Source organism: Myzus persicae, unplaced genomic scaffold, assembly GCF_001856785.1.
Source record: "Myzus persicae strain clone G006 unplaced genomic scaffold, MPER_G0061.0, whole genome shotgun sequence".
Classification (NCBI taxonomy): domain Eukaryota; kingdom Metazoa; phylum Arthropoda; class Insecta; order Hemiptera; family Aphididae; genus Myzus; species Myzus persicae.
The window spans coordinates 1-19,210 of record NW_019100975.1 but is presented as its reverse complement, the minus strand read 5'-3'; the positions used below and the strand labels follow the sequence as shown (position 1 = coordinate 19,210).

Here is a 19,210-nt window from a genome sequence, read left to right as displayed (position 1 = left end):
TCATTTCCAAATATAAATTCAACTAATAACAGACTGGAGATAGAAGTAATTCCTTCAGCAAGTAATAAATATATTTTTGAGACGTTTATTTTTATTCTGGAAGAAGGGTGTTATGAAATAGAAGATATTAACAATAAAATTGCAAAAGAGTTATTCCGCTTTAATAACGAATATAGTACACAGCTATCATTCAGTGTATGTATTGATCATGTAGATTTTAGAACGTATATACAATGTAATGGTAAATTAAAGTTGGATATCCCAAATAGTATAGCATCTGTTTTCGGGCTTGAAAAACAGACCTATGAACCAATGTACGATGCTCTTCGATCAGAAAAAGCTATTAATTTAAACATGATTAATTCTATAAAAGTGATGTGTAATATAGCACATGGATCATTCAGCAACCAGCTTCAAAGTCATTCAATTTACGAATTTTTTCCAAGTGGAAGAACAGGAACAAAGGTTATTCAATCTCCGTTCAACCTTATATATTATAGATTAAACAAAACAGATATTAATTCAATAACTATTCAGCTAGTTGATCAAAACCATAATCCGATTGATAACTTGAACGAGACATTAACAGTCGTTCTTCATATAAAACGTCACGGATCTCATTATTAAATTCGAATCTTAAATTTTGAAATGTACGAGTCAGTCACTTTAAGTTTAACTGGGAATACCACTATATTGAATACAAATTATTTTCCGTCTATAAGCCTTTATGAGGACTCAGAAATAGCTTTGTTATGTTTACAAACATTTAATTCATTCCCGAATATCAACAAAAATAATAATAAATTTGCTATACAAGTAAAAGATAATAATAACAATAATAATTACATGATGTGTTATATTAAACTGGAAGAGGGATGTTATGAAATTAAAGATATTAATTATAGAGTTAAGGAACAAATAGATGTCTATAATAGGAAATACGATAAAGAGTTAACATTCGACATTTCAATGGATCCTAATGATTTCAGATCATATATAAAATGTAATGGAATTCTACACTTTGAGATTTTAAACAGTATAGCTCCTGTATTGGGGTTTGAAAAACGAGAATATGAGCCAGAATATGAAATTCTTCGTTCGGAAAAAGCTACTAATTTAAACACAATTAATTCTATAAAAGTAATGTGTAATATAGCCCAAGGATCATTCAGCAATCATCTTCAAAGTCATTCAATTTACGAGTTTTTCCCTAGTGAAATTACAGGATCTAAAGTAATCCAGTCACCACGAAACTTAATTTATTACAAATTGAATAAAACAAATATTGACTCAATAACCGTTCAGCTAGTTGATCAAGATCATAACCTGATTGATAATTTTGGTGAGACATTAACAATCGTTCTGCATATTAAACGTTACGGGTCTTGAGATGGGATTAAAATTCAATATAAGCCCATTACTTCAGATCAGTCCAACTAGTCGTAAGACTAAAGTGGTACTAGCAACATCAAATAAAGTTAAAAAATTGACAGGAAAAAATAAAAAAATTTTACAAGCTTTGGGTTATCAACTACAGCAGAATGCCTGAGAGTGATATTTTAGATATAGGTTCACGGTATGAAACGGATTCTAGAATTACGAAAATTGAATATCATTCATATACGCCGTATACAACATCGTTTAATAATAATGACGAGATACGTATATCAATCCAGCAAACAGATGTTTATCCATATCTACATGAGAGCTTTATTTTCCTTGAAGGAATAATATCGGAAGCTGACAAAGTGAAACTATCTAATAATGGTTACTCTTACCTCTTTGAACAAATACGATTAGAAATCAATGGGATAGAAGTAGATAGTACACGTATTCTTGGAATCACTAGCTCGTTAAAAGGTTACTTATCCTGTACACCAGACAACTATCATTGTTATGAGAATTCTGGCTGGAATTTTAAAAATACATCACAATCAGCAAACGAAAAAGGTGAATTTAGTGCTTGCATTCCGTTGAAATATTGGCTAGGTTTTTTTGAAGACTTTAAAAAAATATTAGTTAATTCTAGATTGGAATTGATATTAACTCGAAGCCATACCGATATAAATGCGTTAAACTCAAAAACTGGTGTAGCTGCTCCAACTATAGGTAAAGTGATTTTAAACAAAATAGTCTGGAAGGTTCCACATATTACTGTTGACGATGAAGAAAGGTTAAAGTTATTGAAACTTGTAGAAAAAGAAAAAAGTTTGTTTATACCTTTTAGATCTTTTGAAACTTTTGAATATCCTGAACTCGGGACTACTAAAAAAGTTGTATGGAACTTGAAAACTGCTTCGAAATTAGAAAAACCACGATTTATCATAATTGGATTGCAGAAGGGACGTAAAAATTCGTTTTCAAAAGATAGTAGTATATTTGATCATTGTAATCTAACAAACGTTAAAGTATTTCTAAACTCGATAGCTTATCCGTATGATAATTTAAATTTAGATTTTGCAAAAAATAATTTTACCTTATTATATGATATGTATACATCTTTTCAAGAATCGTACTATGAAAAAAATATACGGAACCCGATATTGAGTCCTTCCACTTTTCTATCAAACGCTCCTATTATAGTTATCGATACTTCGAAACAGAATGATTTGGCTACAGCCTCAGCAGTGGATGTTCAATTGGAAATTGAGGCATCGGAATCTTTTACAGGTGTAACTGCTTATTGTTTATTAATTCATGATCGTATCGTAGAATATGTACCTTTTACTAGAGAAGTAAGAAAACTTGTGTAAATATAACATTAATTTATAACAATAAAAAAAAATGTATTTAATAATTTGTGTTTTTTTCTTGAAATATTAATTTAGTAAGGTTTCATGGAAAAAAAAATGTGTACTCGGTAAACATTTTCGTGTGAGGTGTAATTCTGAGTCGTCCGAGCGGAACATTCCCGCTTGAACAAAAAAAATTAAAGTGGAAAAACGAACTGTGAACATACAAATATATACTACTACTATAAATACAATACATACTGTAATAAATATTAATATGGAATTGATGCCCACATTTGTAGTTCATATATAATATATGTAAATACCACATAAGTACAATATCATGGTCTACTGAATCAAATGCTTTTTTAATGTCAAGAAAAATATCAAGTATATTTTTTAATCATCAATATTTTCATGAATAAATTTAGTAGTATCATATAATGCATTGTAAGTATTGACATATTCAGGTGTGAGTAGTATAATAGTACCATTCCTGGCGCACCTCCTATTTTTATCAATAAAAGATCACAAAGAAAACAATGTACAAAAAGATCACAAAATTGAAATGTAATAAAAATTAAAATATTTTTCATAAAAAGTATCGAAACAACGCCCCTAACTTTTAATGAAAATACAACGCAATATTTCTATAATTGATTTTGATTTATAATTAGTGTATTGAGATGGTTTTCATCTGGATTATATCTGTTAACAATAAAACATCAATCGTATTATATAAACTAGTGAATTCACGAAGATTTTTTATATTAAAAACTTTCCAAATTTTTTTGTCAGTTTTTATATTGCTCTATCGTTATATGTTTGTCAGTGAGAGAACTATACAATTTTTCTATAGGAGGTAAAAATATTTCATTAAATTTGTCTTCACAATCCATATACTCATAAGCATAAGCTAACTTTCTAGTAACTAAATCTAAATGTTCATTAGGAACATATTTACTAACTTCTTTGCATATATATATTTCAGTATTTTATTACTAGTTTACATTTGAATAATAAATAATCCTTAACTTTATATTAACAAGGGTTGATTAGAACTTAAACACATTCTAATAAAGATGTTGGATGTATACCTTTTTAATTTCTAGTTTAGAAACAATATTTATCTTTAAAACATGTATTTATTTTTTTCATCAGCAAATATCAACAATGAACATTAAATATAATATAAAACTTATGTTTATTTATTTATCACCACTAAATTTATAATTAGATTTTAGTTATAATTTATAGGTGTATAAAGTAAAATGTAATTAAACTCCCCAGATAGCAATTTCATATTTTCACAATATGTTTCTTTGCCAAGAAATATTTAGATCGCCACAATATGCTTCTTTGGTTTTATCTAAACTGTTTAGAAAGTTTTATTTTATAAAGTTTTATTTAAAAGTTTTAAGTGTTTTCATAATAACCTATGGCAGCTAAGAAAATATGGTAACAATTATTCAAAAAAAATATTCCAACAATATTGCTTTAATTATTATATCAACATTAATTTTAAATATTGTGGTAGTATTTCAAAACATTTTTATATCAACATTCATTTTAAATATCGTGGTAGCATTTCAAAACATTGTTGACCCAATATTTGTTTTAAATAGTTCAAAATTCTATAAATATTGTAACAATGTAAATTTTAAATACCGTGTTAATATTTTAAAGAATGGTTGTCCCAATATTTGTTTTAAATATTTCAAAAATATTCCTTTATATGTACACATAGAATAATAATAATCTTCCATGCCCATATATATACTTTTATCATATTTATGTATTAAGAAAATAGCCTTAAAACACATTTGGACTTGTTATTAAATAATCAAAAATATACTACAAGTTTATGATATAATCAATTTCAAATTTATTATAATTTATTATAATAGTATGGTGACTTTCCATAACACAAATATGAATACAATTATAATATATTGTTAGCTGGTGAGTTGTTTTTTTTTTGAAATTCGGTTTGGTGCCTGCGCCAACCACTTGGCAGCAATGGTGGAAATCTCCTAATAAAAATTCATAATCAAATTACAATTAATACAACCTTTAAAATAATTACATCATACCCCTGTTCATACAAATTCATAACATATCATACTTTAAGTTAGGAATAATCAAATTCATCAGGTTATATTTTTTAATATATTAAGAGTATTTTTTTCACACAGCTTCAAATTAAAAATATTTAAAAGTGCAAATTTATGATGGCATATTGTAATGTGAGTCATGAGCATTTAAAATATTATGTTTTGAAAAATTTTAAGATTATCATTACTATTGTTTTAATGTTACATGATTAATTTATTAAATATTACCGAATAGTAATTGACAACAGCACAATCCAGAAAATTTGCATTTTCCTTTGAAACCCAAGTATGAATAGTTTTGGAGAAATGTATCTTCAAACATTCTGGACATCATACGACGAACTGACTCAGAAATACTTTTTCCTATTAACCTTGCCAGCAGTCCTACCTGCAATAATTCAAAAATAAAAATATTATAATTATTTCCATATATTTATTAAGGTCAAACAGCTAAGATACAATTATTATTTTTTTTTTTCATTACATATAAACACCTAATAATAAGGTGTTCTTAATAAGAAAACTTACTTCATTATTTTTTATAAGAGTGTCAGTCAACAATTTTTCACTATCGTCTAATTGGATCATATTTGTTATTGGCCATTTTAACTCTTGGATATTTGAAATACATTGTTGCGCACTGTTAGAAGAAATGTGTGAGGTGTTCATTTCAATATTTTGCATAATTGTTTTTAATGAATCGATTGAATATGATAGAAGTTTCATATCATATTTCATATTTATTAAGGATGATTTAACAAAATTAACAAACTCTGAAAAAGAAAAAATGTTGTCATTTTTATTTAGATTTAATTTACTAAGTAAATTTTAATTTTAATTACCGGCATCATTAATTGAATTTGAATGTTTGATTTGGACTGATGCATCAGGTTTTGGTGTACTTTGAAACAAAATATTCTCATCAAAACCTGTTGAACCCAATATGTCAAAATGAAATAGTTTAACAGATATATATTATATAAATATATGTGTTATATATAAGAGAGCAGACCACATTATTATTATTATATTGTGCACAATCTTTTCATAGGTATTTAAATTTAGATAGTATATTATTGAATTATTAAATTATATTTTGAACTTGAAGAAGCATATTGAATAAGTTAAATTTATTTTTTATTTATTTTTTTATTTTTTTATAGTCTATAGGGTTAAGCAAAAACTATCGACTGTTAAAAAGATATTATAACAACTATTAGATTATGTTATTGTCAATGATATCGTCTGTCTCAGTAAAAAGTAGTGATCTTTTTGTGCTTGATGACTGTGTACTAATTATTTGTGAATCAATGTTATCAGCACAAATATTTGAGACCTGATCTTTACTAGTACTAGCCAAAGGAAAATCATATTGTTGTGATGGCCATAACAAATCTTTGCTGGCTGTATCTGCATGTTCAACATCTATATACAATATACATTTTATATTTAAATTATTTGTATTTACTGTTACAAGTATAGGTTAGGTAAGGTTAGGTACCTATAGTAAATTATAAAATATATTATCAATAACAAATACACTTAAACTACATACAAATTTATATTATTACACTTTAGTTAGTTTATCATATAATTTAATTACCAAAACTCTCCTCAAAAATTGGTGGTGGACTAAGGGACCTTTTTTTTTTAGAGGGCTGAGACTGTTTTTCAGTAAAGACATCTTTGGAACATTTCTTTTTTTTAATAACATTGTCATTTGTTATGTTTTCTTCGGCCGATGACAAGTCTGAAGGAAACATACCTTTTGCAGCCTTTTCTTCTGCTTCCTTAAGAGATTCTAAAATATATATATATATTTCATAGTAATATAAAATATGAAATAATATTCAATAATATTAAATTATTTATTGTTTATAAAAAGTGCTTATAAATTACTATTATGTAATATATATTATGTGTACTATAAAGGAACTAACATATCGGCGAAGAGCTCAGTTTCCTGGCTGGAAAGCGGTCAAATTCTGACCTGGTCGGTTCAATCTGATTTTGAATCAAATCACTTTTGTGTTTAACAGCATTTTTTGGCCAGGCACACATACCATCTTTGTACCAGTTTGTTGGTACCGCAGCAACACTATTATCATTTTGAAACACAACAACTATCCACATCTTTATACTTACTAAAACAAAAGTAAAATAAATTAAAAATGTATATATATATATTACAATTGTGTAGGCACCTATATTTAAAATTATATTATACACCTTTAATCTATGTATAAAACCTCTATTAAAAATGTACAGCTCGTTATGTACAAATAATATATTATACAAATCTATAACATGCAGACTGTGTGAATAACTGGCATTGCAATTTGTTGATCCATAGAAACCAGAATCATTACTTTGAAATGGATATCAGTTATTTTCCAGTATTGCAAATCAGTTGATTTATTCCCCACAATGTATATATTAAATTTTGAAGACTTCAATGGGTTTTCATAAAAAGGTTGTTTCCTTAAAAACTTATACCCAATAACAACTTGCTCATTTGTATCGATAAGGTGTGCAATATTGACCACAGTTACTATATCTCCTCTAAATGTTTGTACAAATCTGTCTGCAGTAGTTTTTAATTTAATAGTAAAATTTTTAACCTTCAAAGTTACCAATTGAGGACCACAAGTTATATTTTCTATTAAAGGACCTAGTTTATGATGGTAAACTTTTTTAGAATTAAGTTCCATTGAACTACCATCTGCAACAATATCATTTGAACATTTCTCATTATACCGCCGAATAATTTGTTGTAAAGGTAGATCATGTTTTCTAATAGAAGTTTTCAGAATTTTCATGAAGTTTTCAAATGGAAAACAAGAACAGAAATCCAATGGACCAAAGTTACGATAGTCATCAACGATATGCAACAAACCATGCACATTATGAGAAATGTAATGTGATCCATAGATATGTTGAAAACTCTTGACAAAGTAATTTAAAAGTTTATCGGCATAGTCAATTTTATCACTTTGATTTGGGCTAAGTAAAATTATCATCGCAATATTTAATGCCATAAAATTTGAATAACAATCTTTAGACAGAACTTTTTTTAGCACTATAGGACCAGTATATAAAACAAACTGTCTAAATTCAGTAGCTTTCCATCTACTTATTTCTATCAGACTTCTAGGTTTCCTTACAAATTCAATTGGAATGCAAGGTTTAAGAGATAGCAACAATTCACTAACATTTGATACTTGCTTACTAGGCAAACGAACTGAAACTGGTCCTTTACTAAGCCAAAGATTTAAAAGTTTACGCATAACACCTAACATAACAAGATGCATATAGTCAAGTGGAAATGATTGTACCATATCAAAATTTAGTAATTCAATAAGATTAGATGTAACTCCTCCACGTAAATGATGTTCTGCTTGTATCATATTAAGATAACCATTATGATCTCTCTTTTTACTATGGATTGCAGAATATGGAAAACAAGTTCTATTTTGTAAGGATTCTCCAGATTGAAAACATCTAGTACAAGATGAAAATCCAGTATGTCCTTTCACTTTCATAACAAATGATTTTGCGGGCGCGTCACAACAAAAAGCGTAAATTATAATTTTCTTTAAAACGCCTCCAACAATAATCCCATTTTTTAATAATATTTTACATTCATCGATGAAATATTTGAGATAATCATTACTATCATTGGGCTTTTGATTACCATGATAAATTCCAATAGGAAAAACATTTTCATCGTGTGGATGAATGTATCCTAAAATCGGCCATAACTGACTCGAACTGCTTTTAGATAGTGGTAGCCCGTCAACACCAATCACTATTTTAATTACATTATCCAAATTTATTTTTTTTGAGTTATTGATAATTCCATTCTCTAACCCAAAATGGTAGTATATACCAGGATTTACTTCCTTTATATCAGTGGTAATTGTTGATTTAATATTCAATAACGTTCTACTATCCATTGGTAACAATTTTAATGGTAAATAATCTTCTTCTTTTAATAATTTTAGTAATTTGTTTAGTGTTGTATGAGGGACGTTACATTCTACAGACCAATTAGCAATTTTATTTTGTAAATCAATATTTGGGGCACCATTATTGGTAGACAAATTCAATGAATCAGTAATAATATCATTAACTAATTCAGAACCAACTAATTTCTCATTGGTATTGGAAATATTATTCGTAACTAATTTTGGTGAAGATAAAATGTTATTAGATCCTTGATCATCAAATACTAGGGAAGTATTTGACTGTGTTGCATTAAGGATTACTTCTATATTATTACTAGTTAGTAAACAAATTTCTTCTTGGATTTTTCTTCGCTTTGTTCTATAGCTTTTAATCATGGTTATGAATTTGTATCTAGTTTATGTTCAAATAAACATTATAGAACCTTAAAAAGAAAGAAATAAATATGTTTATAATAATAATGTTATAATTTATAACAGTATTGCATTTATAAAATCTATTAATTTATTCAATGATAGTACCTAAATAAATTGTTTTGTATTCTCACTTAAGCTCATAACATCAGATCTGAACTATATTTGAATATTGTGTATCATAAATAGTTAATAATTATATTATATTACATTTTTATAATGAACAATTATATGATTAAAATATGATAGTATGAATTTAAGTGAGAACTAAAAACACTTCATCTATAATATCAATAAATAGGTACACTAATAGATTTTTTGAATGCAAAACTATTATAACATTATTATTATAATTACTTAATTATTTGGAAATATCATACTTCTATATTAGTTCAGTTTTCAGTCCACTGACTTATGTATTCCATATGTTATTGGGCATAATACTCAATCGTTTATTAATGTACTATCACACCTGTATCAAATTTTGATAAATCTGAACTCTTACTTATTGTAAAAAAAGAAAAGTTATCTATTCAGTATTTAAATTAATTTATTATTATTCAGTACTTATATTTTGTAATTATAGTATGTTGATCCAGATTTTGGTGGTGGAACAATACGTATGTGTTTGCCATCCATTGATCCTCCACAATTAACAAATTGCCATCTATCTTGAAAATCTTTAGCCACTTGAAGCCATTCATCTGTTGATGTAGGAAACTAAAAAATATCAGAAAAACTACAAATATATTTTTATGTTGATGAAATATTTATAAGATAATTTCATATTATTTAAATAATGATTAATAGTCTGTTAGTTTGATATGTACCTATTTGCAAATTAAGTAGAATAATTTTAACTAAATTACGTTATTATTTTGTTTATAAAATTAAATTGTTCAATTAAATATTAATTCATGGTTGTTTAGAGTGGCATATTTGCGACACTTTCACCAATTCGTCCTGGAATTAAAAAAAAAATGAAAATGGCTGATACACAATTGGAATTTATGAAAGTATGTACAGCTGCTTTAAAAACTCAAAATGTTACTGATGTAAGTGAGTGTGAAGCAATCGGCATTACTGTGACCAAGAAGTTAGGAAGAATGGATCCAATTCAAATGGTTTATGCCGAATCGATAATAAACACAGTTTTACGTAGAGGCTTACTTAATACATTGACAGATGATACAAATGTATGTGATAATAAATGTTTTTCTCATTTGCTTTCTATCCCATCAACACATAATGCCGCACCATCTCTAACTTCTAACCACTATCAAAATGTAACTCGGACATATCCATTGGAGTATACAGCCACACCTTCAAGCCCAACACCACAATACTATACAGAAGAAATTTCATCTCATTGTCCACCTTCAACTCCAGATTCATATGCAGAATAAATGTCATCTCATGGTCCACCTTCAATTCCAGAATCATGTACAGATGATTCATCGTTTATAGAAAACAACAATCAACTTACAATTTTAAAAACCTTTTATGAAGGTATAGGTTCAGAAACTTCAAAAAGTCATCTATAATTTCTATTTAAAAGTTTAAACATAAAATAAAAATGTGAATAAGTTGGTTAATACTAAAAGACTAGGTCAACCTAACTTAACACACAGTAAAGTTTTCTAATAACTATTCTAACCTGTGACGAAAACATTTTTCTGCGCCTACCTATGTGTTATTGTATTTAAAAATAATAAATATATACTTCAATCAATGCTTTAATATAATATGTTAAACTAATGTTATACATTTAAAAAAAACCATTTCTGTTAGGTACATTTTGTAATTTTTGTTGAAGTTAATGATTTATCAATTTTTACACCGTTCATAATATACCAAGTCAGTAGCCACCAACATAATATTGTTAATTATTCACAGATTTAAATTTATTAAATGTATTTATCTACGATATTATATTGTTAACACTTTACACTAAAATAAAGGTGCTAGTAACTATAATATATTACGTATTTACGTATGTTCAATGTTAAGTAATTATATTCTAATTATTTTAATTGTAATTATATTGTAAAGTCAACTGAAGTTAGAATAATCTTATTGAAATTATAATGTTATTAAATATTAACCTAAGCCATCTAAAAAATAATGTATTACCTACATTTATTGTTATGCAATTATATTCTAAAATAAAGTCAAGTTTGAATAATTTTATTGTAATTATGATGTTATTAAATAAATCTAAGCCATCTTAACAAATAACAGTTGACGTAACCTATATGGGGCATGGTTGAGTATTTGATATTAGGTATTATATTTAGGTGATATTACTAGATATAATACTAATAAGTAATAATACTATGATATTTTAGTTAGTTCAGTCGTACAGCCGTAATTATATAAATATATAACATAATAATTAACAAATATTATAAGTTACTTTACCTTCATATATTCTTCTTTCAGCACTTCAAAAATGGCTTTGCATGTTTCAGGGATTAGTACACTTAATGATGGAGCAGAAATTCCTGAACTGAATTTTAGGTCCTCAAAAGATCTTCCAGTTGCCAGAAACCTTGACATTTATAATTTTTTATTATTAAAATAAATTACAACTCACAAGTAATGACTTAAATGCTAAGATCCTAAATATATTTACCTAAGTGTTGCTGTGAGACGTTCTTCTACACTTTTACATTTCCTCATTATTGTATCGGTTTTACAAATTTTTGGACCAACTAATGCTAATAACATATCAAAACATGCACTATCCATCCATAAATAATTTTTAAAATCGTCTGGGTAATTTTCTCGTAGTTCCGATATTAATGGCAAATGACCAAAACGCCTCCGATATTCCTTCACCCACACACTGCGAACTCGTCTCAATTTTGATCGATTTTGATCCATTATTGAAAACAATCCAACAAACGCAATAGTACGAATACGATTGTTTTCTCGAATTTTCATCATTTTGAAAAAAAAATATTTAGCTTTTTTACTATAAAAAACTTCCACGCGACTGCAGAACTGTTGGAATTTCGAACACTCCACGCGCCACGCTTTCACGCTTTCAAAACGTCGGGAATACACTTTAGACGAACGTTTTTGAGCGAAGGACGAATGGAAAGAAGGAAAGCGCGCGGGAAAGAATTTTACAGCAATTTGACTAGAGAGGATTGCGCGCAGTCAAGTAATCGCTCAAACCCGTACGTTCCAGGAGTGAAGGAAAGATTCTACGTGTAAAGGCACCTTAAGTGTGCGTGAGTCTAATCTGTAATCGTTTTCGGACAATATTTCCTAGAAACCATCCTTCGTCGCCACCAAACATCGTAAACAATGAACAAATTATGCGTCATAAATATTATTATACGTAATATACCTATACAGGTATAAGTATAGAGTATAGCTATACATTTTATATAATATTATTAATTACTCAATCAATCCATAATTTATAATTGTTCAGGACATAACTAGTAGCATTCACTGTTAACTGTATTTTTTGTTGATTTTTTACATTTAATTCATTTAAATATTCCATTCAAACACGAATATCAGAATACACGTATATGAAAAGAAGCTAATATGTAGGTATATAATATAACACAGCGGTTCTCAACCCATGGGCCGCGGGCAGCACGGTACTGTGCCGTGAACAATATAATATTATTATACATTTTTGTTTCAGACTTATAATATTTTTGGTTATAACAATATTTGATCAATATTAACTAGAGTGTAGAATAAGTGTACGGTATCGAACTTTGAGGTTTCAATGTAGTGTTATCTCATATAATATATATTTATAAGTATATACGATTTAGTTATGCTATTATAGTGGGCCTCAGAGATTTTTTTACAAAATTGGTGGTCCACACAACTAAAAAGGTTGGGAGCCGCTGAATTATAACATATTACATAATATGTATAATTTTAATAATATTATTAACGTTATTACATTCACATAAATATACATAATATTATAATTTATAGGTTAGAGATGTTGAAAAAAAAGTAATGAAATCTAAGTGTAATTACCAATTCAAAATATTTATATATTTTATTTATAAATTCTTATACTTATATAGTTACACAAAAGTAATCTGGTTAGTCACGTAGACATCGGTTTCGATCAATTCTTGAGTCTATTAACTCGGGTAACATCGCTTCAAAATAAAATTTTTCTAATGATAATTACATATTGGTTTCAAAAAAATTATCATCTCTTAAAATGTTTTGGTATATTATACCTGTTAACATAAAAAAAATAGAAAAAAATTGTACATTCATTTATTATTACTAATATTAAATTGCATAATTTAAACATAATAAACTACCTTTAGGTGACCATATTATAAAATAACAAAACAATCTTTGAGTTATTTGTAATTGACCCATAACTTGAAAATAATACTTGTCACTTGTTTTTAATTGTAAATTACATTTACTGTCTAGAGTTGCAAACTTTAATTTTCCAGTTTCTATTGCTTCTTTTGGAGTTAAATGTTTGATTGAAGAGGGACATTTTATTTCAACTATACCGTTAGTCTCTATTAGTCCATCAGGACTAGCTGCTAAATACGGCAGTTGTTCATGAATGAAAAGGCCAGAATCTTGAATTTTGAATCCTGATAATTTTTCAAACTCTGTCTTCGCAAAGGGTTCTCACTCAATACCATATTTCGTATGCTCATTACCACAAAATGTATTATACAAGATAGATTTTATTGTATTAGCTCTAGAAGTCGACGGTCGAAGTTTACAAATGGTTCCAAAGTGTGACGCGGTTAAACGAATTCGTCGTTCTTTATGTTATAATTCACATTCCGATTGAAGTGTAGTCGATTTTTCAATGAATTTAATTTCATCACTATTTTTTATAATTTTATTTGTCATAAATTCCAATTTATGTTTTTCGTAATCATTTTCATCCATATCCAATTCTTCACAATTATTTTCTTCACAATTGCCATAGTCTTTATCTGCAGCTATGTTAACTTTAGTAACTCGTCTACTACTTGGTTTAAACATAAGTGTCCTTTTCACTTCACATACTTTCAACCTCTGTTTTCTACTTATAAAACGATTGGTAAAATCACCTGGGCTTACATTGCAAATTGTTTTATGTAAAATGCTTATTGATTTTGGACCTGCATTGTACGACAACACTGCAGCTGAACATCGCACTTGATACGAACCTTTATGAGAAAAATGTATTCTCTTACCACCTACATATTTAGCAACAACACTAACAAAATATCAGCCCAAAGTCCAGATTGTTCCATATCTAGAACATAGTTTTTATTAGTTTTTTCATTTTTATTTTTACAAAAATATGTAGCACAGTTTACATGATTTCCAAAAACATGTTGTGGTCCATTCATAATATCACATTTTAATAAATTAACTCTTTCATTATGTGTTCTATCGTTTCCTTTTCTATATTCTATTGCCTTGGTAACTGGACAACGTAGTTTTTGTAAATTGTTTCGCAAAATATTCCTTTGGTCTCCAGGCACAATTTTTCCACGGCTACATTTCGTTACCCTAACAGCAACAACACGTATCTGCAAATTTTCGATTTTTATGTTTTGATATCAAACGATTCAGAAGAATTTCGCGCGTTTTTATCTAAAAGCATGGTTATTGTTAATTAAATATTAACCTCAAAAAATAGACATTAGTGATAACCCGTATCTGAAAATGTAATGTGACAACACGTATCTACAATATTTACACCAGTAATTCGTACAATCACTACAATCGTTCACTAATCTCGAAAAGTGTGATGAATTCGTCTCAAATTTCAGGTAATTATTAACAAAATTATGAATATTATAATACTAGTATGTTGTACCAAAGTATTATTAAATATTAATGTATGCATTTTTTAAATCTATATAATTTGATTAAAATCCCATTTGAATTGATGTTTTCAGATTGTTGAAAATGGAAATGTTTTAGATCGAGTCACATATTCGTGATATTATTACTCACAACGTACCATTACTACTAGGTAAATAAAATAAACGTCGTATTAGCTCAGTATTATTATTTTAGTAATAATTTTTAGTTACCATGGCTAAACGTCGTTTAAAGACCATATTAAGTTTGGCTGAACAAAATTGTAAAGAAGTACCCAAAGCTAATACAAATACCGATTTTGCAAGTATAATTCTAAATTCTGATATTGTATTTCTTGACAAAAATAATTTAGATGAATTATCACAAAGTAATAACTTGGTTAGCAATGAAATAAAAGGCATTAGTGCTGATGATAAAATAGAATCTACTACAGAATATTTAACAGATGATGAAAATCATATTATTTTTGAAGCATCTCAAGAAATAATTAATTTCTCTGAATTAAATTTTAGTGATTTATTTAACTATGATGCTAATGTAATGATAAATAAAGAAAGCGAAGCAAGTAAAATTACAGAAAGCCTAGAAAACTTAGATAGTAGTAATAGTAACTTCATTATCCATGATGATACTAGTATGATGACTTATGAAATTAATGATAATAAGAGTTCTGAGGGCATGGAAAATGAAGATTTAAATAACTTAACTGAACTAGATGCTAATACTATGACAACTTATGAAACTGATATTAATAAAAGTACTGTTGACATAGAAGACAATTTATCAGATTATGAAACAACTGTACCTAAAAAAAAAAAGCGCAGTTTAAAAACAAATTTGGGGAAATGGAAACGTGAAGTAACCAAAAAAAAAAGAATGTCTGGAGAAGCATACATAGGTTATAGCAGGCATGGAAAAAAAGTTGAACATGATACAAAGAGAAATAAAAGAACTCTGAAAGCAACATGTAGTTCTAAAAAATGTCTAAGTCTTAAGAATAGGTTTTGTCATCTGTTTGATGATGATATGAGAGAAAATATTTTTAACAAATATTGGCATGCAACTTGGGAAGAAAAGAAAACTTTTGTTACTACTATGGTTATAAATACATCACGTAAAAGAGATACTACAGGCCTGGGTAATGAAAGTAGAAGGTCAAATACTTTTCTTTATTTCTTGAAATACAACAGTTCTGAGCGTCTTCAAGTATGTAAGACAATGTTTTTAAACACTTTAGGGTTAAATGAATGGATGGTACGAAATTGGGTCAATACTGCTGTTCATGGATTACCAGGAAAAATAAGTAAAACAAAAACAACACATACATTAACTACAGAATCTGATAATATTTCACCCCGACAAAAAGCTCCATTATCCAAAAGAATAGAACACTTGAAAAAATGGTTTTCTCTACTGCCTAAAATGCCCTCTCATTACTGTAGGAGTCAGACTGATAGACTTTACCTTGAAGGGCCATTTTACAGTATACAAGAAATCATTAATGTATATAAGTCAAAATGTGCCAATGATAATATTGTACCACTAAGTGACTGTTATGTATTAAACTATATGGCAGAAAACAAACTGTCAATATTTTTACCTAAAAAAGATAAGTGTGATTTTTGTACTTCATACAGTATGGGCCACATTGATGTTAATGAATATGCCGAGCACATTGCCCAACAGGACAGAGCTAGACAGGAGAAGGAAAATGATACAAATTTAGCAAAAAACAATTCATGTATTGTACTAACCATGGATTGTCAAGCAGTGAAACTTTGTCCTGTGTTGGAAGTAAGTGCTCAGTGCTATTCCATGAAATTGAAAGTACACAACATGACTATTTATAATAATGCAACAGGAGATTGTCACAATTATTGGTGGCATGAAGCTGATGGTGAATTAGAAGCTTCTGTATTTGTGTCGATAATCATTAAACATTTAGAAAAATATTATATAACTGAGAAGAAACCAATCATTTTATACTCAGATGGGTGTGGCTACCAAAACCGGAATGTTGTCATGGCAAATGCTCTATTACATTTCTCCATAAAATATAACATAATAATTGAACAGAAATACTTAATAAAAGGTCATACACAAATGCAATGTGACAGTGTCCATAGTCTTATTGAGAGGAAACTTAAGGGCCATGACATCTACTTACCTTCAGATTACATAAGAATCACAAAAGATGCAAGAAAACACCCATCACCACTTGAAGCTACATTATTAAAGTATGACTATTTTTTAAATTTCAAAACCAATCAAACGTATTCATCAATTAGACCAGGAAGAACAAAAGGCGATCCTGAAGTTAAAGACATTAGAGCATTGCAATACAATCCTAACTCAAAAAAAATTATGTACAAGTTAATATTTGATGAACCCTATGAAGAAGTACCTACTGGACGAAAACACATTCAATTAGTTTCAGACAATGAAATCAATTATGAACAGCTGTATAAAAAACCACTACCTCTCACATTATCCAAGTGGCAAGACCTACAAAAATTAAAAAAATTCCTTCCACCTGATACACATTCGTTTTACGATACTTTAGAACATTCTTCATCATTTAAACCAAGGCTAGGTAAAGTTTAAAATTTGTTTTATTTTAATTTTAATTTTTCCTTAACACGTTGACTGCCATGCGGCCGCCGGCGTCCGCAGACTACTAGCATACAACAGTATTTTTACGGACGCCGGCGGTCGCACCTTTGTATTATGTATACGCCATATGACCGCGGGCTGCCATAAACACACTTATTTGTAAAGGGGAATATTTTTTGTGGCGTCAAAGTTATGAAGATAATGTTTAAATGATGGCGTAGAGGAGAAAATTTCGCGTAAAATGATATATTATTCGCCGCAAACCGATTATTTTTTATACATTTATTATTATACGTAAAATATCACTACAATAAGCATATAAAAAAAAATTCAATCACTTTTTTTGTTCAAATAATATGTTTCCAATTTCAATTCTTAAATATAAACATAATACAAATTATAAATTTAATACAAAACATAATTATCGAGACGTATTTATAAATAATATATGTAAAAAATAATTAAAATCCTTAGTTTGTGTGATGCAGATTAAAACAACTTATACATGTATAAGATTTACATATTATAATGACAACGCCATGCGACCGCCGGCTACCATACACTTTAAATATCATATTCTTACGCAGAAAGACATAACAAAGATAAGGATATCGGAATTATTTTTTTCCGATTATTTGTTCTATAAATATGCCAATGTACATTTATGGAATAACATCGAAAATAGTTAAATAGAACGTGGCCTTGTAGGAAAGATAGCGATGCGACCGCCGGCTGCCGCATGGCAGTCAACGTGTTAAAAATGTTAATGTAAACCAAAGACTGGTAGTTAACTTTTTTGTTTTAATAAGTTATAAATTTTTTTTATTATTATTACTTTTAAATGCAATCCAAAGACTGGTAAAAAGTTGTTGTTACAATATGTTTTGATTAATATCTTTATATGAATGAAATTATATTTAAATTTGTTTTTTTTTAATTTTAATTTTTCCTTTAAAATATTAAAGTAAACCAAAGACTGGTAGTTAACTTTTTGTTTTAATTAGTTATATTGTTTTTTTATTTAATTATTACTTTTAAATGCAATCCAAAGACTGGTAAAAAGTTGTTACAAATTTACAATATGTTTTGATTAATATCTTGATATGAATTTATATTTAAATTTGTTATGTTTTTATTTTAATTTTTCTTTAAATTATATATTAATGCAAACCAAAGACTGGTTGTTGTTTTTATTATAATATTAGTATAATAATATTGTTTTTGTTTTATATTGTAATTAAAATAATATATAATATTACCAAATTAAGCTGTTATCAAATATTTTCACTACCTACAATATTTAAAATAATAAAGATATTGTTTTTTATTGTCAGTTACGTGTTGTTTCTTATGTTTTTAAATAATTCAATAACACATATCTACAAAAACATTTACTCGTATCTGAAAAATTATTTGTGAAGAACCCGTATCTACATAAAATAATACAAGCGACATTTTTATAAGTTTGATTCAAAAAAAAGTATAATCAACTCATACATGATGACATATTTTTTTTTTTTTTTTTTTT

General features: G+C 27.8%; 1 protein-coding gene and 1 pseudogene across 1 annotated transcript; one reads left to right on the top strand and one right to left on the bottom strand.

The window, feature by feature from the left end:
* Positions 1 to 1,523: 1,523 nt before the first annotated feature.
* Positions 1,524 to 2,753, top strand: LOC111027098. The gene has a single exon (XM_022305324.1). The coding sequence runs from the start codon at positions 1,542 to 1,544 to the stop codon at positions 2,751 to 2,753; it is 1,212 nt and encodes a 403-aa protein (XP_022161016.1). The 5' UTR covers positions 1,524 to 1,541.
* A 1,955-nt stretch (positions 2,754 to 4,708) lies between these two features.
* Positions 4,709 to 6,979, bottom strand: LOC111027099 (annotated as a pseudogene).
* Positions 6,980 to 19,210: the final 12,231 nt, after the last annotated feature.